The sequence below is a fragment of the Raphanus sativus genome, chromosome 9 (assembly GCF_000801105.2).
Source record: "Raphanus sativus cultivar WK10039 chromosome 9, ASM80110v3, whole genome shotgun sequence".
Lineage (NCBI taxonomy): Eukaryota > Viridiplantae > Streptophyta > Magnoliopsida > Brassicales > Brassicaceae > Raphanus > Raphanus sativus.
In genome coordinates, this window is record NC_079519.1 from 8,050,882 (window position 1) to 8,076,061 (window position 25,180).

The 25,180-nt window shown below is 32.6% G+C and overlaps 3 protein-coding genes across 4 annotated transcripts in view; all 3 read left to right on the forward strand.

Annotated features, from left to right (window-relative positions):
• The window catches only part of LOC108837999 (terpenoid synthase 3, chloroplastic-like), a 32,947-nt gene extending 20,965 nt beyond the window's left edge, over window positions 1–11,982 (forward strand). The window contains 5 exon segments of the mRNA XM_056994667.1: window positions 9,028–9,246; window positions 9,392–9,530; window positions 9,794–10,033; window positions 11,401–11,512; window positions 11,515–11,982. Of these exon segments, the coding sequence (XP_056850647.1) occupies window positions 9,028–9,246; window positions 9,392–9,530; window positions 9,794–10,033; window positions 11,401–11,512; window positions 11,515–11,705 (901 nt within the window). The 3' untranslated portion in view covers window positions 11,706–11,982.
• Window positions 11,983–14,651: 2,669 nt separating this feature from the next.
• Window positions 14,652–17,530, forward strand: LOC130499439 (nucleotide-sugar uncharacterized transporter 2-like). Its single transcript, XM_056993508.1, has 7 exons — window positions 14,652–14,873; window positions 15,179–15,330; window positions 15,405–15,613; window positions 15,720–15,813; window positions 15,895–16,061; window positions 16,157–16,327; window positions 17,300–17,530. The coding sequence occupies exons 1-7, from the start codon at window positions 14,795–14,797 to the stop codon at window positions 17,508–17,510; spliced, it is 1,083 nt and encodes a 360-aa protein (XP_056849488.1). The 5' UTR covers window positions 14,652–14,794; the 3' UTR covers window positions 17,511–17,530.
• A 157-nt stretch (window positions 17,531–17,687) lies between these two features.
• Window positions 17,688–23,500, forward strand: LOC108836917 (terpenoid synthase 3, chloroplastic). 2 transcript variants are annotated; one of them, XM_056993507.1, is made up of 7 exons: window positions 17,688–17,822; window positions 17,926–18,205; window positions 18,472–18,841; window positions 19,627–19,845; window positions 19,992–20,130; window positions 21,426–21,665; window positions 23,069–23,500. In XM_056993507.1, the coding sequence occupies exons 1-7, from the start codon at window positions 17,721–17,723 to the stop codon at window positions 23,387–23,389; spliced, it is 1,671 nt and encodes a 556-aa protein (XP_056849487.1). In that variant the 5' UTR covers window positions 17,688–17,720; the 3' UTR covers window positions 23,390–23,500. The 2 variants fall into 2 exon arrangements, with proteins under 2 accessions (XP_056849487.1, XP_056849486.1); XM_056993506.1 differs by having other exon boundaries at window positions 17,694–17,828.
• Window positions 23,501–25,180: the final 1,680 nt, after the last annotated feature.

Sequence of the window (25,180 nt, forward strand, 5' to 3'; positions counted from 1 at the left end):
TGAAGCCTATTATGCAGTGATGTCTCTGGTTGTTGTCTCCTCCAGTTTCGAATAACAGTAGTCTGAAACCCATCCTTATCAAAAAGCCTTTTATCATAACAGAAAAACGTTTTCTGTCTACACTTTCATGAGAATTTCTGATCAAAAGAGGTCGATGATCTGAAGCTTCAAAGGCAAGAAATTCAACTTGTGCAGAGGGAAACAGGGCAAGCCACTCAGAGTTTGCCATTGCTCGATCAAGACAACACTTCACATCATGAGTATATCGTTTTCCTGACCATGAAAAACGATTACCAATAGCTTTCAAGTCTGCAAGATTGCAGGTTGCAATCATTTGTCTGAAATCCATAAAAGACCTTTCTGGTCGAGTAGGCCCTCCACTTTTCTCAGAATTATCTCTTATTTCATTGAAGTCTCCTGTAATGAGCCAAGGACCTTGTTTGTTAACTGCAATTCTCTGTAATCTCTCCCATAAGTGATTACGAAAGGCAGGATCTGGGTGACCATAAACAAACGACAAGTAGAAAGCTTCTTCATTCATATTCACAAAACAATCTACAAGATTAGGAGACTGGAAATCTACTGAAACAGAAACATATTTCTTCCAAATTACTGCTATTCCACCACTCATACCACATGGTGGAACTGTTACAACATGATCATACCCAAGTTCCTGAACTAAACTTCGAATATAATCATCAGACTGCTTAGTTTCCAATAGGCATAGAATGTCCGGGAGTTGTTTCCTAACAATCTCCTTTAGGCGTCGAACTGTAGGGTCTATGCCCAGACCCTGACAGTTCCAAACGGCTGTATTCATGGCAGCTCTGGTGGCTTTGGGCCCACCGCACCTCCAAATGTTGTGTCTGCATCATCTTCTGTCGCCGTTGTACCGCTGGATTCTCCTCTCTCTCTGGAGTTGTACTTTGTCTGCTTCTGATTACTAGAATAGTCAATACCCTTTCTCTTCCTTGAAGCACGCTCCGTTGCAGATTCTTCAAAAGCAGAGTAGATTGCCAGCATAGTATCCTCTCCAGAGTGTGTGTGAGTCATCTGACGCCTTTCCTCTTCTCCATTTGCAACCATGCCCTCTTCATCATCCACATGCTCGTCTTCAATGATCTCCTCAATGATAACTCCTTGGCGAGGAAGGTTGTCCTCTGGCGGAGCCTCACCATCAACATCATCATCATCATCAGAGTCGTGATCCATACCACCATTTTGAATCAGGCAATTCCCGGAGTCGTGGGTAATGGAGCCACACGTTTCACAGAAACCACGAAGCCTTTCATAACGCAACTTGAGTAAAGTGTTTACCCCAGGAGCGAACTGAAAGTTCTTCTGAAATCGTAGAGGAAGATCAACATCCCAGTTGATACGAACACGAACATACTCCACATGAATGGCAGACTCCGCATTGTAGTCCACATCCATCAGTTGCCCCAAAGCCCTTCCAATATGAGCCACAACGTCGTGACTCATGTAGTGCAGAGGTATACCTCTGATTTGAATCCAAAGAGGAATGAAATTCAGCATGAGAGGATTGAACAGTGGGGACCAGCGTTGGAGGACAAGCATTCTGTCTGCAAAAGCCCAGGGACCCCTGCGAAGGACCGTCTCCATTGCCTCCTCCGTCTGAAAAACAAACTGAAACCTTCTTCCTGGGACAATTCTTCCATGGACCATCCCTGCAAGACCCCACGAACGAGGCAGGGACACAATGATTGAACGCAGGTTTTGTCTTCTCGGTATCACCGGGCGCCCTATGAGGATGAAACGATTCTCTGCAACAGCCTGGTTGATAACGTCAATAGGGAGCGCCACTGGTGCATCATCTGCCCCTAAATCCAAGTCTTGCAAAGCACGTTGAACGTTTTCCGTCATTGAATGAGTAATTAGACAGAGTAATGGGAAAGTTGTTGAAATGCTCTGTTTTGAGAATTGCAGAGGAATAACAATCAAACTCTTCCATTTATAGTAGTCGAAATAACCACTAAGCATCACAACATCACGTCTGTAACTGCAAAAACGTGGGATATGCACTAACATACGATGGGAGATCGTGGGATCTTCCACATAGCCAGTAAAGATTTGAATAACCGTCACCAAAGTGGTGAGGGAATGCCTGAAACGATTCCAAACTGAAATCGCATCCAAAATCGCCTTGTAACCGTTAACCGTCATCTGAAAGTATAGAATTGGCTATTTTGTTATGAATTATTTATATGTATATCAAATTTAACAAATATTATAGTGGACCTTGAACATTAATAGAAGCCCATATAATTTTCTTTTCCCCCAAAAAAAAAACAGAAACATGGTTGTCGTCTACAACTTTTTTTTTGTTCCTGTAGAAAGTTTTGTTTCTTAACCGATCTCTTTGTTTTTGCCGTCCCTTTTTCCGGCGAGAAATTCCCAAACAGCTGTGAAATTTCCCTTTTGCCGCCATTTTTGTTATTCTTAACCCATTCTCCTACCTCATGTGTATTTCATTGCTTGTGTACAAAAGTCAACCTCCACCACCTTTATTTAAATAAACCGGGAATCTGACGTACTTCAAAGGATACATAAAGTTTTATTTATGTCAAACACTTAGAAAAATAATTTAGATATCATTGTGACCCAAACATCTATAAAATCCATAAAAGATAAAACTGTGACTAACCACAAAAGAAAGAAAAACAACATCAAAAACTTCTTTATTTGTAGAGGTTAATAACCTTTACTACCATAAGTGAGAGGTGCATCAAAAGATGAACAAAAAATACTTTCAGAAGATAAATAAGCATCAATGCTGTTTAGGAAAAGTATATATATATTTATCAACAAAGGTTCTGTTTTTACCACTAATAGCGATTTCAAAGTAATTTAGACTCCATTAGCAACAAATTAGCCTCCTCATTTCTACAATCCCGAAAGTATATTAACAAACCAAGACTGGCTAGCTTACAGAAGATGAAGTAACGGCCTTTGTCAGTGAGCGCATGAGATAATTCGTCGCTGGATCAAAAGCTCTGGTGGAATGGAAATAATTAACATGTAGCCTCCGCCATTCATTCTCAGACCAGCTTGCAGAAGACGAAGTGAAACAAAGCTGATGAAAAAATGCTTCTCTAACAACTTAAGAAACTCTAGAGACCGGTGTGTCAATCAGTATGCTTTGTAATCTGGTGTCACAAGTAAACTCAGAATTCTAATCATACACAGAGCCCAAATTCGTAAGCTTGCCTTGTTGGAGAAAGAGTATGGCCTATGCGAATATGTCCAGCAGCTCCTCTTTCAGTTCCGGTTAAACCTATTGCTCCACAGCGGGAGACTCCTTTTAACCATATCATCAAGAATCAAGAGACATACTCAGAGATTCTGCCATCTTCAGCTCAATTAAATATGGAAAATACAATCAAAATTAAGAAAATCAAGCACTAAATTCATCCCACAGAAAGAAAAAAAAAAAATCATCCCACAGATATATATGTTTGAAGCCTATATACAAATCAAATATCTAACAGAAATTGACAGAAACTCATCTCAGCGGGCAAGATCTACATATTTTAGTTTCTAAACTCAAACAGACATAGATTCTCAATCGAAAAGTGAAAACGAATTAAATTCAATCAAATATAAAATTTTACCAGATGAAAGATTAAAAGACAGATGGAAGAAGATGAATAAATTAATCAGTTCGTACAAATCAATTAGGGAATTAGGGATTTGGTCTTCGAGAATTTGGGAGAAAAGGGAATTCATGGGTTGGTAATGTGTTAAACGACGTGTTTTAATCCAGTGGCATAGGTATGTAATATTTGTGTAACTATAAGGGTTAACTAGATCTTGAACCGGGCGGGTATTTATTTTATTTTTTTTATTTTTTTATTTATAAATGATATATTTGTAATATTTAAACATAAATTTAGATTAAAAATTAACATTTGTAGTTATAATAAAAACTAAAAGTTTAAAAAATATTTTGATATAAATTTTAAATTCTTAATTAAAATAATATAGAGATGGGTCATAATTTTTTCCAATTCGAAAATCTTAGCATTATTAATAAAAATTAAAATAATTTATAAATAAATAAAATATATAAACATATTTGAAATTAAAATAAATTTGTTAAAAAAAATCTTACGCCATTGTTGTTTATTTCTATAGTTTGACCCGTGGCCATATAAATATTTGCTTTTACTTCAATTTTTTTCTTTGTTCTAATGATAATATATATATATATATATATATATATATATATATATATATATATATATATATATATATATATATATATATATATATATATATATGTGTGTGTAAATTAATATGTATTACATAATTGTTAGTATAACATTTTAAAACAAAATTTTTATTTATTACTTTAAATAATTATATTATGTGATTTTAATCGTCTATTATATCACAGTGTATCATATAAAAATCTAATATTTATAACTAATTGGACTTATATTATAAAAATGTTATACTAACAATTTATAAATAAAATATTTTATATTTTATTTATATGATATATAAATTGATTTTGATGTGTGGTTTTTATTTTATTATTTTTATTAATAAATATTGAAAAATATTTAGTGTTAACAAAAAATCTATAAAGAAATTTATTTTGGTTAAGATTCATTCTATTAAAGAAATCTATTATTTAAATTAGGAAAATACATTAAATACTTAAATCTATAATTTAAATAAGGAAAAGACAAAATTCTCTACTATCTTTGTTACCAAACAAAATTTAATTTTTTTAAAGACTCCTATCCCTATTACCAAACAAAAGCTTAAAGTACTTCTACTTTAATAAGATAGATTCCTTTTTGTACTTCAACTTTAATAGTTTAGATACGTGCATTAGGCCTGTGCAAAAGGCCCGAACCCGATTACCCGAACCGAACCCGGTCCGTTTAAAGTGGTATGGGTCGGTACCGGATCTGTTGAAAAAACCGAATGGGCCTGAATATGTGTTACTGTCGGGTGTCGGGTCGGTTCGGTCTAAACCCGAGACACCGATTGGTTACACCCGAAACCCGCATCTCAGTAACCCTAATCCCCTTTTTCCCCAAAATCGAATCGAGAGTTGATTCTCTCTTGATCTTCAAGGCGAGAATCCATGAAACTTTTCCTAAATCTCGATCTCGCAATATATCCTTAACTAAATGATTTCCTTAGTCCGATTATCAGATATCTCCAACTGTTTTCGCACCTCATATCCGATTCTCTTCCTCGATTTGAAACCGAAACCCTAAGTCTATAAGATCCTATAAATACTTCTGCTATCATCATCGTCTCCTCCATCACATAACTCAGTTCTCAAGTAATCAAGCAAAGGTACTCCTCCTTTACAGAGTACTCGATTGCTTGATTCAATTTTTTTTTTCTTGGTTTCTTGCTTTCGGGTTTTTTGGGTTTTCGTAAATTTTTTTTTTAAGATAGTAAATCTCTGTTTTGTTTCGTATTAATCAAGCATCAACATTCACGAGTAATCATAGGTTCTTTTGGATGAACTTGTTGACTTGTGAAATGAAAACAGTGTTCAATGTTGATGTTTGTTGTAAGGATTATGTTTTGGGTTTTCTTGTACTAGTAATCTCTGTTTATTTTTTCATGAACTTACGGTTTTGTCTCGTATGAATCAAGCATCAAGATTCACGAGTAACATATGTTCTGTTTTGTTTTGTATTAATCAAGGTTCACTGATGGTATACTTTGTTTTCATTCTGTTGCAGATGGTTGCCTCATCCTCAAAAATCCCACACACCGTTGATGAAACCATGGACGTTGACCTTCAAGTTGAAGGAGAAGCGTACCAACGAACTCAAAACCGAGGGAAGGCCATTGCTGTTGATGAAACTTCCGGTGTCTCTTCTCAGTCAAAGAAGGTGATGAAAGTTGTTGTGCCAAGGTCTGGTGTGTGGAAGCATTTCACCCGAACCAAAGAGAGTCGCGACAGATGCATCTGCCACTATTGTCAGAAGATCTTCTCATGCGCAACCAAGTCTGGAACATCAAACCTCCAGAAGCATTTGTCCATCTGCAAAGAGTACCAAGCATGGATTACCAGTCAAGGCACGAGTAAGATGGAGATCAACACTGATGGAAACTTGAAGTCATCAAAAGTTGCAGAGGCTGTTTTCAGAGAGGCTTCGAATGAGCTGATTGTGCTAGGTGAACTTCCGCTTTCATTTATTGAAAGCTCTGCTTGGAAACACTTCTGCAGAAAGGTAATCCATTTCATAAATCCTTACTTTTTATCTTCTTTTTAAATGAAAAATTACTAATGTGTTTGTTATTTACACTTGCAAGGTAAACCTCTACAAGCCACACTCCAGAAGGACTGCGACCAGAGACATCGTTGAGATGTATGTGAGGAAGAAAGAAGCTTTGAGAAACATGCTTCGTACAACCAAGCAAAGAGTGTCACTCACAACAGACATTTGGGTTTCACAGGTCACATGTAACTTGTTTACAGCTTTTTTATTTGTATTTATTTATGTTATACTTTGTCTATCATAGAAAGTCAGTGTTTTAAATTTATAAACTCGTTTTTGTTTACATTTCTAACAAAGAATTTCATGTTGAACTTCTATGCATCTGATATATCTATAAAGTATTTTTTTTTCCTGAAGTCTGAGTTTGTTTGTTTAATATGTAACATGTGCAAGTTACATGGTGATAACTGCCCACTTCGTGGACGCAACTTGGCAGCTGAAGAAGCTTATCATAGGCTTCAAGTATGTGATGGACCACAAGGGTCAGACCATCGCAACTGTGCTGTTGGAGTGTCTAGCCGAATGGGGCATTGAGAAGGTATTTTGCATTACAGTAGACAATGCAACTGCTAATACCTCTGCCATTAGGAGATTCCATAGGGAATTTAGTGATGTTTCCCCTGAGGCTTTAGTTTTAGATGGGAATTTCTTGCATATGAGGTGTTGTGCTCACATCATCAATTTAATTGGCAAGGAAGGTTTGACCGAGGTAGGAGAAAATGTGTTAGCCATTAGGAATGCTATTCAGTATGTTCGTTCTTCAACACCTAGGCTTAATGCATTTGATCTTAGAGTCACCACTGGGAGAATGAGTCGAGGTAGCTTACCTATGGATATTAAGACTAGATGGAATTCGACTTTTCTCATGCTGTCTAGGGCGCTTCAGTTTCGAACTGCGTTTGATAGGATGGAGGCAGAAGATAGGTTATATAATGATTATTTTTTAGAGATGGATAATGGTGTTAAGAGGTGCGGACCACCATCTTTGAGAGACTGGAGTGCTGTTGAGAAACTCAAGAGGTTTCTGATAATCTTTTACAACAGCACTCTGGTTGTTTCTGCCTCATCGACAGTGAATTCCTACAAGTGCTACGGTGAGATAGTGACTATAGAGAGAAACCTCACTGCCCTTGCCAACAGCTTCGACCCTGAGTTGAAGGTGAAAGCCTCGGAGATGTTGCAGAAGTTTCTCAAGTACTGGGATGGTATCAAAAGTGTCAACAGGATGCTGATCTTAGCCACGGTTTTCGATCCAAGGAAGAAGATGCAATTTTCAAAGCTGTGCTTTGAGAAGCTCTATGAGAAGGAGAGCTTAGAGTCTAAGGCAATGCTGGAATCTGTTGGTGATCTTCTCAGGTATATGTTTTATATGTTTATCTTCATAACAATGCCTCCAAAACTTGAATATTTTTTTTTTATGTTTATCTTCTCAGGTCTATGTTCAAGGAGTACAACACACGACTGAGAGGGTCTACTGGAGAAGCCTCTCAGTCAAATCACCCCTCATCATCTCAGCCTCCTACAGAGTCGCAAGATCAAGTCACTGATAGAATGGAGCTTGTGGTTGAAGATTTTGGCTATGAGCGGATGGATTGTGTGTACAAGGAGATGGTGGCTGAAAAGGGCGAGGATACAAGGGACGAGCTCGAAGTTTACTTGAAGGATGCAGTTGAAACTCCTAAGCTCTTGCTTGGTATTGAGTTTGACATTCTTGGTTGGTGGAAGGTTCACAAGATGAAGTATCATGTGCTTGCTGAAATGGCAAGAGATCTACTCGCCATGCAAGTTTCATCAGTGGCATCTGAAAGTGCTTTTAGCACAAGTGGGAGGATCTTGGAGCCATATCGGAGTTGCTTAACCCACTACATGATAGAAGTTCTCATGTGTACTGAGCAGTGGATGCATGCTGACATCAAGGTGAGTGAACAAGTCACTACAAATGAACAAATGCTTGCTGATGTGGAGCTGCTTGATCGACTTCAGAAAGGTCTGTTTATCTCATCACTTAGTTTCTTTATACTGTCTTACTATTGTTTATGCTAAGCTCTTTTCGTATGCTTTGTTTATATGTTGCAGAGTTTCAAGCACAAAGGCTTGATGATTGATGCTTGAAGGTCAAAGCTTGATGCTTGAAGGTCGAAGTATAAAGCTTGAAGTTTGAAGTTTCTGCTTTTGGTTTTTTATCTCTTTGAAGTTTGAATAATGTCTCTGATTTTGTTTTCCAGAATTTGGTTATGGCTTTTGCTTTGTTTACATTCTATGAGTTGTTGAGTTTTTGACTCTACTATCTATAATAAAGTTGCTTTCGATTTATATGTTTTGTCTTAGGGGTCATTAGGATTTTGAATGCTTTATTTTTCTGTTTTTTTTTACTTGCCTTGCAAGTTACGAAATTGTTTTGAATTTATTGGTTACATTCGCTACAATTAGTACATTCCGGCCCCGATTAACAGTTTAATACCCGATACCGAAAGTACTCCGGGTTATACCGGTTCCCGGAGAGTTTACCACGACCGACCCGAATAGCCCCCGAACCGATACCGAACCGATTTTCAATTTTACCCGAATGGGACCAGTTTTTGTTAACCAAGAAAACCCGAACCCGGTTAAGTAAGACCCCACACCCGAATGGTACACCGGTTGCCCAGCCCTAACGTGCATGATAGTTAACTATGTAGACGCATACAACAGCCTTTTGAAACATTCGAAAACATTAATTCTGGTTTTTTCAATTATATGTATGAAGCAGCTGGTGGAGCAAGACGGGATTAACCAAAACCCTTGATTTTGTAAGAGATCGAATAACGGAGAGCTATTTCTCAAGTGTTGGAGTAATCTGTGAGCCTGAGTTTGCATATCATCGACAAATGCTTACAAAAGTTTTCATGCTTATTACCACTATCGACGATATATATGATATATATGGGACACTGGAGGAGCTCCAACTATTCACAGCCATTGTTGAAAAGTATTAATTAAAAAAGTGTTTTACTACATATCTATCTATTTAATTACAAGCCCGATTTATTTCATGGGTATCATTTCTTGTTTATTTCTTTTTCTTTTTAACCTGATATCTTTTATTTTTTCAATTAATATATTCTATTATGCAGATGGGATGTGAATCGTCTGGAAGAACTTCCCAAGTACATGAAGTTGTGCTTTCTATGCCTCATCAACGAAATCAATCAGATTGGATATCTGATTCTAAGAGACAAAGGATTTAATGTGATTCCTTACCTCAAAAAATCCGTACGTATTCTCACGATTTAGAGCTGTGTTGATGTCATCACTTAGTTCAACTGAATGTGCATGCAAACGTAACCATGATTAGCACTCAAAATGTCAACTACACGTTTAAGTAAATATTTTTCCCCAAAGGATTTTAAGAAATCAAATAAATACTAGATTTTTTTTTCTTTTCTTTATGTGATAAATTGTTTTTTCCTTCTAACATGGATAGTAGTAATATTCTCCAAAATCACTTTATAAATCATTTTGTTTTCTCTACTTAGTGGGCAGATATGTGTAAAACGTTTTTAAAAGAGGCAAAGTGGTACAAAAGTGGTTACAAACCTAACCTCGAAGAGTACATGGAAAATGGTTGGCTCTCAAGTTCTGTCCCTACAATACTTATCCACTTGTTATGCCTCTTCCCCGACCAAAATCTAGACATTCTTGTCTCCTACCACCACCATGCTATTCGAAACTCTGCCACAATCCTCCGTCTCGCTAACGATCTCGCCACTTCTTCGGTTAGTCATGGTTTCACAACTTGATAGTGTTACTAGTACATATTACAAATTTACAAGTATTTAACAGATAGTAATAAGGGTGTTAAGATTTTGATCCAAGATCTACATCCCATTAATAAAACTATGAAATAAAAGAATATAATTTAATAAATTAATTATCAATATGAATATTGAAGTTTTATAATTTAATTTTTTTATCAAATTTAAATTCTTATGTTTTTATAAAAATAAAATTTAAATCAAAAATTGTTATCTATATTTATATTAGTCAGCACAAAGTACGGACCATCAACTAGTTTACAAGTATTTTAACAGAAAGTAATAAGGGTCTTATACAACAATTGCAGATTAATGACTTATCAAAAAAAATTATAAGAAAAAAAATTAGAACTTTACAAGAAATTTACATTGATTTTTTCTTCAGATATATAGTTGGGACCCCAAACAAAAATCGTAATATGTAAAATGTAAAATATGGTATGAAATAATTATGAATTAGGTGATTTTCACATATACTAAAACACAATAATAGTTTATTTATTAGCTTTCAATTTTTTTTCTTACAATAATATATGAAATTTTTTTATTTTTATACATATCAAGATACAATTTAGTTATATGTATACAAATATTTGTCATTAACTCGAAAATGCATTATTGAATAATACAATAACCATTTGATGTAAAAAACTCGTAACTGTATTATTGAAATATATATAAAAAATCAATATTTTTTTAGAAAATTCTAAAAAATAATCTCTTAAATACTTACTCACTCTATTTCATATTAAGTGTCACTTTAGCATTTTTTTCTTGTTGCATAAAAAGTGTCGTTTTACAGTTCTGATGCAATTTACACTTACTTTCAGCTCAATATTGATTGCAAAGTGCATTGATCTTATAAATAAAATTATTTATCTAAAATATTATTGGTTAAATAGATGATATTGATAAAAACATAAATATATTTCAATCAGTTTCTTAATATGTGTGAAAAGTGTTTAAGTGACACTTTTTGTGAAACGGATGAAGTATACTAGATTTTAAGATAAAAATATTTTTTTGAAAAATGCATTCATAAATATGTTTCCAATATTTAATAAAATAATTATTTTAAGATAAAAAATATTTATTAAATATTATTAAATATTGGAAAATAGATTATTAATCTGTATTTCCCCTCTTTATTCTTGCACAGGAAAATATATTTTGACCCTCCCCATAATTAACTTGTTTTCTTAAATGGACTCCCATATTATGGGGGCTCGCACGTTCATGCGGTCTATAAATATATAGCGGTTTTATGCACAACATTATAATATGTATATTTACTTTTTCTTTTTGGTAAATATGTGAGAATGTAACAGGAGGAATTGGCGAGAGGCGACAATATGAAGTCCGTACAATGTCATATGCATGAAACGGGATCTCCAGAGGCAGAGTCACGTGCGTACATTCGAGAAATGATCGGTGTGGCATGGAAAGAAAGAGTTGTTGGCTGCATCAAGGTTTCGTAGAAGCGGCAGCTAACCTTGGACGCGTGGCTCAGTGCGTTTATCAGTACGGTGATGGCTATGGCTGTCCCGAAAAGGCTAAGACCGCCGATCATATCCGGTCCTTGCTCGTCCACCCTGTCCCACTCGATTTATTAGCTAACAACAATAATAATTAAATCACAAGAATAATATTGGTTTATTTCAAAAGAGTTGAGACTGCATATATATATATATATATATATATATATATATATATATATATATATATATATATATATATATATATATATATATAATCCTCAAATTGTGAATTATCTAGTTTTGCTAAGTAGCTTTTTCAAGATTAAGAGCTTGTAAAGTACAATAATCAGCTCAACCATTATTGTATTTTCTATTATCTGTTCTTTTTGCTTCCGATTGACCACTGTGTATTCTTTTTTTTTTTTTTGAACACCAAATACTTATATTAAACTTAAAGGCCGGATAGGCATAATCGATTACAACGGAAGCAAAGCTCAATGGTAAACTGATAGACGAAAATACCTAAACCAAAGCAAAAGATAGATGTGGCTAAGGAGAGAAGAGACCCGAAGAGAAGCTTCACTTGTAGTTCTAAAACCCGCATTCGAAAAAACGCACAAACGTCGTAATCGACTTTAAAGAACCCAATCGATGGGTTTTGAGAACAGTTGAAACCCGTCTCTGGAACTGGATGGATCTCTTGATGTTGCAGTGATATACAGAGAGGCTGCCGGAGTAGGACTACACACAGAGTCGTCGACGATACAGCCTTTGCACTGATGGAAAAGAAGCATAAACCCAAACCAACCTCACACAAGACATTATGATTGAGCCCTCGGCCCATTCTGGAAACATAAGCCCATGCCTGTGTGATATTTTCAGAGTAACAAATTAGGGTTTGCTTGGTTACGTGGATGAAACAACAGTGGACGGCGGGTGACGGTGACAGAGTACCAACCCGTTGACCACTGTGTATTCTTAAAACAAATTAATGATAGATATCCAAACAAAAGAATACGATGGGATACTTACAAAAATAAACAGAATATCTCCAGTGCAAAATTCAACATAAAAATAAAAGCTGATAATGAAGATGATATTTTGCTGACAACCAATGAAACACCCCTGAAATACCACTACAACATTTTTAGAAAAAAAAAAGAAATACCACACAACACATGTCTTCTAAATTATTTACTTGAATTATGGCAACATGAAAATATAATTAAATTATACTCCACTCTTTGCATTTCAGTTTATATGTTGTTTAAAGTTTTTCATGTATATTAAGAAAACAATTAAATTTTTTGTTTACCTCTATTTAATGTATTAGTTTGTTTGTGTTTGATAATTAATGAAATAAGAGAATAGATAAAACTTGAAAATTTGATACTTCCTCAGTTTCATAATAAATGTCATTTTAACCTTTTTTTTGTTACGCAAAAAGTATCATTTTATATTCCAATGAAAATTATATTTTATTTTCAATTGAAAATTAATTACAAATTGCATTGATTTTATAAATAATTTTATTTATCTCAAATATTAGTGATCGTAATTGATAATAACTTATAAATATTTCCGTCACTTTCTTAATCTGTGTGAAAAATATCAAAGTGACACTTATTCAGAAACGGAAGGAGTAAATATATACATTGAAAATATAAAACCACATTTAAAATGAAAATAAATCAAAATTTTATTTAAACAGCCATTTTTTTTTCTAAGAACATCTCTAACGTCATTGAATAATCTACTGCAAAATAAAGTGGAAAATGCAATGAGTTTGGAAATGCTCTAGATCAAAATTTTCAAAACAATCATGTTTTACTTTTAAAAAATAAAGTTACAACAAAAAAGTTAGAAAAGAAAATATGTTAACTCTCAAAATCAAATTTTCTACCGTTTTTATTAAGTGCTTTGAAAATGTTGTATCTTAATTTGATCCGATTTTAATTATTTCTAAAATTAGAACTAATTAAAGGTTAATTATATGCAACTTAATTTGAGACAAGCCGCTCTCAGATCCAACTTTGATGCAAACCGGTCATGGAATGTTAACTTTTCCCAGCTCCAAGTTTTTACTGGAAACAGATATCACCAGCGATTGATTCTACTATGCTGGCAATCATCCATTTACTTCTTGTGGACTGAGAGGAATAATCGTCTTCATAGACAGATTTTTATGCCATTTGAATCAGTTTGGAAGAACTATGATCGCTACTTAAGGAACAGGTTTGCTAGCTACAGGGATGAAAATCCAACGTTGTCTTCTGCCTTTTTTGCAATTATGGCTATCTTACTGGTTTTTGATGAATCTTCTTCACTCACAATTCTCATCGAGAGAACCTCACTATCTGACTGAAATTATGGTCTTCACGGAACCAGATTATATCACCTGTACCACCTAGGGATACTTTGCGGTTTGACCATTTAGATTTTCACATCATATCATGCTCAGCTTCTTCATCGTTTCATTCAAAGTTGATACTTACATCATGCCCGCCACTTTGTTCAATTCTCTTGGAAGTGAATATTTACATTATTTGGATTATGGCAAAGAGCTTAAACCAATCTTTTTTTACCAATGAGATGTTAGTCTATTGGTGAAAGGGTGTCTAGTAGGCACTCCACCACTCGGCTTCAAATCTCATCATTAACATGTTGGTTTGTTATTGCCGAATCCAGAGAAGTTACCAGTTCCTCAATAGCTTGTTCACTCTTGGTGTAGTGTTTTCTACTTCAGTTTGCAATAGCACCTCGGCATCTGCATATCAATTTCATAGAGAGATAAAAAAGTAGAAGTTATCAGTTCTTCAATAGCTTGTTCACTGTTGGTGTAGTGTTCTCTACCCCAGCTTGCAATATGCCCATCGGCATATAAGCTGGTTAACGAGTAATCATGTTCAGTCCTAGTTTTTTTTCTGACAACAGTTCAGTCCTAGTTATAGTGACTTGTGAAATCTTTTAAATGATGAAGATCTCAACAATTGTATTTACATGTAACAAGAAGTATCATGCATTATCCTTATGTTAATTGATGGTCCACATTTGGATTTTCTTACCAGCTTATCATATGGAATTATGGATGGTAAACCCAAGCCTGTCCACTAACAATCAGAAGATGAAAAATGTGATCTGGGTTTCTCATAACAAGCCTTGAAACAATCGGAGATTGATTGATCCGATCCCACAGGATTGTAAATTTTTTCATTTTTATAAATTGTGTGTGTGTGTGCGTGTGATGGGTCTGATTGATTCCTTGTTTGGAAAAGATGCAAGAAAATTTCTCAAAAGGAAAGACAGTGATGCAGCAGAAGCAGGTGAATCATCACTCATCATCATCATCTTCCATTTTTATTTGCTTCCTTCCTTTTTTTTTTGTTTACATTTTTTTCTGCAATTCAGAGATTAAAAAAAAATGATGCTTTATCCTCCTCACATTGCCTGTGTTATTCAAACGTTTATCTTAAATGGGGTTGATCAGATTGTTCATTAAATGATCGTTTAGGGTTTGTCTGTAATCTGAGAATTTAATGTTCATCACCTGTTTGATGAATTGCTTCTCAAGAAACTGAATTGGATTTTTAATCTGTTGTTTTGTATTCGTTTTTTGTTTTTTTGGTAGGACGAGCTTTGGAAGAACTCAGAAGCTCTCTGTACAACGAGCTCAAAACATCAGAAGGAGCTAAACGGCAACAACAGAGATTCTGTGGCCCTGTTGTTGCTATGTCTTTTAATTTCGTCGTTGCTGTCGGCATCATCCTCGCCAATAAACTTGTAAAGCACATTTCTTTCAAATCTCATATTCTTCTGTCTCTCTCTCTCTCTGTTATTAAACTTTGTTTTTGCAGGTGATGGGAAGAGTTGGATTCAATTTTCCAATCTTTCTAATGTTGATTCACTATGCCGTTGCTTGGATTCTTCTAGCTTTCTTCAAATCCCTCTCGTTACTTCCTATGTCTCCTCCATCAAAGACCACACCTTTCTCCTCTCTCTTCTCTCTTGGAGCTGTCATGGCCTTTGCTTCTGGTCTCGCTAATACCAGCCTCAAACACAACAGGTTCATTGCTCAATACTCATAGCTCAAGACTTGACCTTTTGATGGATCTTAAGAGAATGTACTCTGTTTTTATCTCACAACCAGAAAGCTTTTGTTTTTTGTCCAGTGTTGGTTTCTACCAGATGGCTAAGATCGCTGTGACACCAACCATTGTCCTGGCTGAGTTTGTTCTCTTCAAGAAAACCATTTCTTCCACAAAGGTTTTTTTTTTTTGCTGGCTATACTCTCATTACATTTTTTGGGGTGCTTACTCTGTTTTTAGGGTTTGTTCTCTCTCACAGGTTATGGCATTGGCTGTAGTATCTCTAGGGGTGGCCATCGCCACAGTAACCGATCTAGAATTCAATCTGTTCGGTGCATTGGTTGCTGTCGCTTGGATTATCCCAAGTGCCATCAATAAAATCCTCTGGTCTAATCTTCAACAACAAGCTAACTGGACTGCCTTAGCGTAAGAATCATCTCTCCCCTTTTGCTTTACTTGAGGTGTAAGCAAAATACAAAAAGTGTCTTCAAGATAATACACTTTTTTTTTGTTGAATGTAGATTGATGTGGAAGACGACGCCGTTCACTGTCTTCTTCTTATTGGCTCTCATGCCTTGGCTTGACCCACCTGGAGTTTTGCTTTTCAAATGGGATTGGGGTAACTCTTCTGCAATCCTCGTCTCGGCTCTTCTTGGTTTTCTTCTCCAATGGTCTGGTGCACTCGCTCTCGGGTTAGTCTTGCTTAGTCTTGAAGATCAGTGGCTTATGTTATTAATAAAAAGTATGTCCAGAAGAAAACATAATGGCTTATGTTATTAATAAAAATTGGAAATTTATTATATTATAAAAACTATCTACTTGGGTCAGTTTTAAAATATACAAAATGGACTAATCTAATTACCTAAAAAAATTTTGTCTAAAATAATCATAAAATAAAATTTAAAATTTTATATAAATATTTCAAATCAAAATAATAACTTAAAATTGATTTATATCAAAAATTGATTAAACATATGCATATATTCAAAAATTTATTTTTACTAAAATATTTTCCAAATAACCATTATTTAAAAAATGTTTTCAATATATATAAGAAAAGTACAACAAGAATACCAATTTCATATACCAACTTAAATTATTGTTTTTATATTTTACATTAAATTTTAAGAATAAAATATATGTAATTATTTATATGATCTTTCACGTTATTAATTATTTGAAAGAATTTATTAAATGAAACCTCAAAATAAAATCAAGTTGAAATAACAAATAATTAAATTAACAAAATCATGATATGGGTCTGAATTGTCTCAACTCCTTTAAAATAGTTTCATTTAAAATAAAAATTAAATTATATAAACTAAATTTAAACTAAATTTAATAAAATTATAGAATTTTTTTTTTTGAAATGCACAAATGAATTTTTCAATACATAGAGTGCTGAAGATATAAAATATTTTATTTGAATTAAAAAAATCAGTGTAAAATAATTTTAACTTTAGGTTAAATAAATAAAATCATATAACATGTTAGAATTATTTAGAGTCTTCAAAAATTTAGTCATGTTTAAAATAAAAATATAAGTCATAGAAGTAAATTTAAGAGAAATTTCATAAAAATTTAAAATATATAATTTATCAAAAAAATATATACCCGCATTTTTTAAGGACGGGTCAAAATCTAATATTTGATTAAATTTGCAGATATTTTTTGGGGACATTGACAGCGATAGCGAAACAAAAGACATTGAAATCAATAAATCCTAAATTTGTGTGGATATATATAGTTCCCAAATGTTTTAGCCATTACTTCTCACGGGTTCTCCAAGATATTTACGAGAACGGATGCTTTAGCGAGCAAATCGTGTGGGTGCGGCTGATGCTAAGTACTATTCATATCATAGTACAACGATGATATTTTTAAGGTTCAAAAAAATATGTCAAAAGAAAATTGCAAATAAATAAAACAATTTTTAGTTGAACGGGAAAAGAATACCATGATATGCGTGGTCCAGATCCCAAACCTTAGTTAGACAGTATAAATTAACATTGCAAAGTCGAAAGAATAGTTCATCAAAGTTTTGAACTCTTTATTATAGTCATTAGAAAAAGCAAAAAGTTTATAATGAAAACACAGTCACAGCTTCTTGAAGCCCGTCGCTCTGCAAACTATCGACCGTCTCTTTGGGAACACGAGAATCTCCTCTCGCTCGGGAACAAATATGCGGTATATGTATGAAAATCTAAATATATAACGTGTCATATAAAACTATACGATATATTAGTATTCAGGAAAATACTGTATAGTGATAATATCTTATACGATGCAGAAAGAGGACAACATCGAGAGAGCTAAGTTATTGAAGCAAGAAGTTAGTAAAATGCTTGATGAAACAGAGGGTTTGCTTGAACAGCTAGAGCTCGTTGACACTTTACAAAGACTCGGAATTTCTTACCGTTTCGAACGTGAAATCAAGAAGATTCTAACGAATGTTCACGTTAGACATGTGAGGCACAGAAAGAGGGTAGATCGGAAGAGATCTGAATACTTATATGCGACTGCCCTTGAGTTCCGACTCCTAAGGCAACATGGCTTTAATATCGCACAAGGTTGAAAGCAAAAACACAAATGAATATATACCTTGCTTTAAAAAACTACAAACGAATATTGACATATATATAACCTATTTTTAGAGTTCACTTTATAATTTAGAATTTAGAAAATTAATGCTGATTTGAAAATTCTAACTATATATTTCTGATTCTGGACTTAAACGAAAAATAATTATTTATAATAGATCAGTTATATTGTTGTATTTTATTATAACAAAAGAACTTGTGGTTTACTGTAGATGTTTTTTTTAACATTACTGCAGATGTTTTTGACTGCAATTTTGGATATGGTTTGGATGATGAAGACATCAAGAGTGTTCTTTCACTATATGAAGCTTCATATCTCTCGACTAGATTCGATACTAAATTGAAAGAGACCATATACTATACAACAACACGACTTAAAAAGTTCGTGGAAATGAAGAGCAATGAGACCACATCTTATGTTCGAAAGATGGTGATACGTGCGCTAGAATTGCCATACCATCGGAGAGTTCAAAGACTAGAAGCAAGATGGTACATAGACGTGTATGGCGAGACACCCGACATGAACTCTAACTTACTAGAATTGGCGAAACTTGATTTCAATTTCGTACAAGTTATCCATCAAGACGAGCTCAAATCTCTCTCTAGGTAATCAATCTAACTTAAGCTATAGATGATTGGTAATCAATCTAACTTAAGCTATAGGTAATCAATCTAACTTAAGCTATAGATGATTGGTAATCAATCTAACTTAAGCTATAGGTAATCAATCTAACTTAAGCAATGAGACCCACATGAAATCTATGAAAAATATTGTATTTACTTGCATTTAATAAAAAACTGAGAAAATATCATAAAATTTAAACAACTGACCCATGTAATCTATGTTTGTTATGAAATTGACCTCCCTAAAATTTTTGGCTGCCTCCGCCACTGGGTCGCACCGTTTGTCCTGTCATACGGCCCTGGTTAAGAAAACGTACACTGAAATTTAACGAATATGGGTTCTCGGGGTTTGAGTTATAGTTTCATGATTATTCTCTAGTTATAAGACTTTAGTAAACATAAATGGAGCCAAGAAGGTAGGAGTCGGTTAATCTGAAAAGACTGAATAATATACATCATCTCTAGAAACGCATTAAAATTCTCATATTAAAAATGAAAATAATCAGACTAAGACATATATGACATAATTATTTTTTCATTGTTAGTTGTTTTTCAGTTGAAAATTCATGACTCTTCACGGTGTATATGTTAAAAAATTATAGATTAAATACAATTTATACATAGTTTTAATATTAGAAATCATAGAAAGGTAAATAGTTGTAATTCTAAATACGTGCATGATAGTTAACTATGTAGACGCATACAACAGCCTTTTGAAACATTCGAAAACATTAATTCTGGTTTTTTCAATTATATGTATGAAGCAGCTGGTGGAGCAAGACGGGATTAACCAAAACCCTTGATTTTGTAAGAGATCGAATAACGGAGAGCTATTTCTCAAGTGTTGGAGTAATCTGTGAGCCTGAGTTTGCATATCATCGACAAATGCTTACAAAAGTTTTCATGCTTATTACCACTATCGACGATATATATGATATATATGGGACACTGGAGGAGCTCCAACTATTCACAGCCATTGTTGAAAAGTATTAATTAAAAAAGTGTTCTACTACATATCTATCTATTTAATTACAAGCCCGATTTATTTCATGGGTATCAATTTCTTGTTTATTTCTTTTTCTTTTTAACCTGATATCTTTTATTTTTTCAATTAATATATTCTATTATGCAGATGGGATGTGAATCGTCTGGAAGAACTTCCCAAGTACATGAAGTTGTGCTTTCTATGCCTCATCAACGAAATCAATCAGATTGGATATCTGATTCTAAGAGACAAAGGATTTAATGTGATTCCTTACCTCAAAAAATCCGTACGTATTCTCACGATTTAGAGCTGTGTTGATGTCATCACTTAGTTCAACTGAATGTGCATGCAAACGTAACCATGATTAGCACTCAAAATGTCAACTACACGTTTAAGTAAATAATAGATATTGACCCGCGCAACCGCGCGGATGTTTGTTTTCGGTTATATATATATATATATATAAGAACAAATTAATATATGCATTAAACAACATATTAAATATCATATGGTATCATATTTATATTCAGCTTTGACCCGCTGACTTTTAAAACCAAATTTCCTATTAGCAATATTTTTTACGTTTATTCATTTCAGATAGTATATTATTATATTTACAAAAAGTGTAAGAATGTCAATTTTATACATGTATTATATACTTTTCGAATGTTAATTCGTTATGTCATCGTATTATAGTTTTAGCATAAATATTTTATATTTATGAAATTGTTTGTACAAATTTATCAGTTTAATATAATGTTATCATATTTATTTCAATATAATAATTTTATTTTAACATGTATAATTATGATTATAAAATAGATAAGTGTATGATAGAATTTTTATTTTAATTTTTATAAATACTAACTGTATATATATTATTGCATAATAATATTTCATTGCTAATTAAGAAATTAGTGAAATATTTACATACATTTTTTAAAAATTAATATATTGTTAAAATATTTAAATCAACATAATAATTTTCTTTTAATATGATTTATTTGATTATATAATTGATAAAAATATAGGATATTTATTTTTCATTTTGTAAATGATAACTAAATATATTAGTGTATAGCAATATTTCAAACTAATCACGAAATTAGTTAAAATATTTACATATAATTTTTGAAAATTAGGTTCTGTTAAAATCTTTTTAAACAGATTTTCGAATTTTAATACTAATATATATATATATATGATTTAAATATAAGTTGGATTCAATATATTGTTACTTTAGCCTTTTTTCAAAAAAAAAAAATATATTGTTACTTTTATTTATGAAATCCCTAAAATATTGGGAAGTGATTCTATTTAATATGAAGACTAATTATGATTAAAAATGTAATGTGACTCACTCTAGTAGATAGTCCATTTTATAAAAAATCACACATGAATGAGAAGTCATGACTTCTCTTTTAATATAATAGATTTTTCCCCAAAGGATTTTAAGAAATCAAATAAATACTAGATTTTTTTTTCTTTTCTTTATGTGATAAATTGTTTTTTCCTTCTAACATGGATAGTAGTAATATTCTCCAAAATCACTTTATAAATCATTTTGTTTTCTCTACTTAGTGGGCAGATATGTGTAAAACGTTTTTAAAAGAGGCAAAGTGGTACAAAAGTGGTTACAAACCTAACCTCGAAGAGTACATGGAAAATGGTTGGCTCTCAAGTTCTGTCCCTACAATACTTATCCACTTGTTATGCCTCTTCCCCGACCAAAATCTAGACATTCTTGTCTCCTACCACCACCATGCTATTCGAAACTCTGCCACAATCCTCCGTCTCGCTAACGATCTCGCGACTTCTTCGGTTAGTCATGGTTTCACAACTTGATAGTGTTACTAGTACATATTACAAATTTACAAGTATTTAACAGATAGTAATAAGGGTCTTAAGATGTTGATGTTGATCCAAGATCTACATCCCATAAATAAAACTATGAAATAAAAGAATATAATTTAATAACTTAATTATCAATATGAATATTGAAGTTTTATAATTTAGAATATTAATTTAAAATTTGTATCAAATTTAAATTCTTATGTTTTTATAAAAATAAAAATTTAAATAAAAAATTGTTATGTATATTGATATTAGTCACCACAAAGTGCGGACCATCAACTAGTTTACAAGTATTTTAACAGACAGTAATAAGGGTCTTACACAACCATTGCAAATGACTTATCAAAAAAAAATTATAAGAAAGAAATAAATAAAAAATAGATTTTTACAAGAAATTTACATTTATTTTTTCTTCAGATATATAGTTGGGACCCCAAACAAAAATCGTAATATGTAAAATATGGTATAAAATAATTATGAATTAGGTGATTTTCACATATACTAAAACACAATAATATTTTATTTATTAGATTCCTGTTTTTTTTTCTTACAATAATATATGAACATTTTCTATTTTTATACATATCAAGATACAATTTAGTTATATGTATACAAATATTTGTCATTAACTCGTAAATGCATTATTGAATAATACAATAACCATTTGATGTAAAAAACTCGTAACTGCATTATTAAAATATAAAAAATCAATATTTTTAAAAAAATCCTAAAAAATAATATTTTAAACACATACTCCCTCTGTTTTAAATGAAGTTTCACTTTAGCATTTCTTTCTTGTTGCATAAAAAGTGTCGTTTTACAGTTCCAATACAATTTACACTTATTTTCAGCTCAATATTAATTATTAAGTGCATTGATCTTATAAATAAAATTATTTATCTAAAATACTATTGGTTAAATAGAAGATATTGATAAAAACATAAACATATTTCAATCAGTTTCTTAATATGTGTGAAAGTGTTTAAGTGACACTTTTTGTGAAACGGAGGAGTATAGATTTTAAGATAAACATATTCTTTTGAAAAATACATTCATAAATATGTTTTCCAATATTTAATAAAATATTTATTTTTTAAGATAAAAATATTTATTAAATATTGTAAAATAGATTATTAATATGTATTTCCCCTCTTTATTCTTGCACAGAAAAAAAATATTTTGACCCTCCCCATAATTAACTTGTTTTCTTAAATGGACTCCCAAATTATGGGGGCTCGCACGTTCAAGCGGTCTATAAATATAACGGTTTTATGCACAACATTATAATATGTAAGTTTCAAAAAAAAACATTATAATATTAATATGTATATATTTTTTTTCTTTTTGGTAAACATGTGAGAATGTAACAGGAGGAATTGGCGAGAGGCGACAATATGAAGTCCGTACAGTGTCATATGCATGAAACGGGATCTCCAGAGGCAGAGTCACGTGCGTACATTCGAGAAATGATCGGTTTGGCATGGGAAGACTTGAACTTGGAAAGAAAGAGTTGTTGGCTACATCAAGGTTTCGTAGAAGCGGCAGCTAACCTTGGACGCGTGGCTCAGTGCGTTTATCAGTACGGTGATGGCTATGGCTGTCCCGAAAAGGCCAAGACTGCCGATCATATCCGGTCCTTGCTCGTCCACCCTGTCCCACTCGATTTATTAGCTCACAACAATAATAATTAAACCACACGAATAATATTGGTTTATTTCAAAGAGTAGATTAAGAGCTTGTAAAGTACAATAATCAGCTCAACCATTATTGTATTTTCTATTATCAGTTATTTTTGCTTCCGATTGACCACTGTGTATTCGTAAAACAAATTAATGATGGATATCCAAACAAAAGAATACGATGGGATACTTACAATAATAAACAGAATATCTCCAGTGCAAAATTCAACATAGAAATATAAAAGCTGAAAATGAAGATGATATTTTGACAACCAATGAAATACCACTAAAACATTTTTAGCAAAAAAAGAAATAACACACAACACATGTCATCTAAATTATTTACTTGAATTACGGCAACATGAAAATATAATTAAATTATACTCAACTCTTTGCATTTCAGTTTATATGCTGTTTAATTTTTTTCACTTATATTAAGAAAACAATTAGATTTTCTGTTTACCTATATTTAATGTATTAGTTTATTTTTTTTGTTGCTAAACATGTATTAGTTTATTTGTATTTGATAATTAATGAAATAAGAGAATAGATAAAACTGGAAAATTTGATACTTATTCTTCTTTTTCATAATAACTGTCATCCTTTTTGTTACATAAAAAGTAGAGTGAATTTGTCCAAAATACTAAAAGAAGTTGGATATTAGGGATTTGCCTAACACAGTAAAATTTTGAGGGAAAAAGTAATGATGGAGTGAGCAAAATTGTGGAGAAAAAACTGGATTTAGGGTAGATCACTAAATACGGTAAATTGTACATGTATGGAGTGCAAATACTCTAAAAGGTATCACTTTACAATTTCAATGCAAACTATACTTATTTGTTACATATTCTTCTGTTTCATAATAAGTGACATCCTTTTTGTTATATAAAAAGTATCACTTTACAATTTCAATGCAAACTATGTTTATTTTCAGGTGAAAATCAATAAACTGCATTGATTTTACAAATAATTTTATTTATCTCAAATATTATTGCACAGAGGTGTAATTAATAATAACTTATATATATTTCATTCATTTTTTTAATCTGTGTGAAAATGTCAAAGTGACACTTATTTAGAAACAGAAGAAATAAATATATTCGTTGAAAACATAGAACCACATTTAAAATGAAAATAAATCAAATTTTTATTTAAACAACCATTTTTCTTTCTTAGAGCATTTCCAACCTTATTGAATCATTTACTGCAAAATGAAATGGAAAATACAATAGGTTAGAAATGCTCTAAATCAAAATTTTCAAAACAATCATGTTTCACTTTTAAAAAATAAAGTTACAGCAAAAAAGTTAGAAAAGAAAATATGTTAGCTCTCAAAATCAATTTTTCTACGGTTTTTATTAAGTGCTTTGAAAATATATATTAGTTTGATCCGATTTTGATTATTTCTAAAATTAGAACTAATTAAAGGTTAACTATATGCCACTTAACAACTTTGATGCAAACCGGTCATGGAATGTTAACCTTTCCCAGCTCCAAGTTTTTGCTGGAAACAGATATCACCAGCGATTGATTCTACTATGCTGGCAATCATCCATTTACTTCTTAGGATAATCGTCTTCATAGACAGATTTTTATGCCATTTGAATCATTTGGAAGAACTATGATCGCTACTTAAGAAACAGGTTTGCTAGCTACAGGGATGAAAATCCAACGTTGTCTTCTGCCCTTTTTGCAATTATGGCTATCTTACTGGTTTTTGATGAATCTTCTTCACTCACAATTCTCATCGGGAGAACCTCACCATCTGACTGGAATTATGGTCTTCACGGAACCAGATTATAT

Bases quoted from the DNA above. Each gene is read 5' to 3' on its own strand.
- LOC130499439 (XM_056993508.1), top strand. From the start codon at position 14,795: ATGGGTCTGATTGATTCCTTGTTTGGAAAAGATGCAAGAAAATTTCTC. The intron at 16,062-16,156 runs GTAAGAATCATC...TGTTGAATGTAG, and splicing joins GCTAACTGGACTGCCTTAGC to ATTGATGTGGAAGACGACGC. The intron at 16,328-17,299 runs GTTAGTCTTGCT...TTAAATTTGCAG, and splicing joins TCTGGTGCACTCGCTCTCGG to ATATTTTTTGGGGACATTGA.
- LOC108836917 (XM_056993506.1), top strand. From the start codon at position 17,721: ATGAAAACACAGTCACAGCTTCTTGAAGCCCGTCGCTCTGCAAACTAT. The intron at 17,829-17,925 runs GTATGAAAATCT...TATACGATGCAG, and splicing joins GGAACAAATATGCGGTATAT to AAAGAGGACAACATCGAGAG. The intron at 18,206-18,471 runs GTTGAAAGCAAA...ACATTACTGCAG, and splicing joins TGGCTTTAATATCGCACAAG to ATGTTTTTGACTGCAATTTT.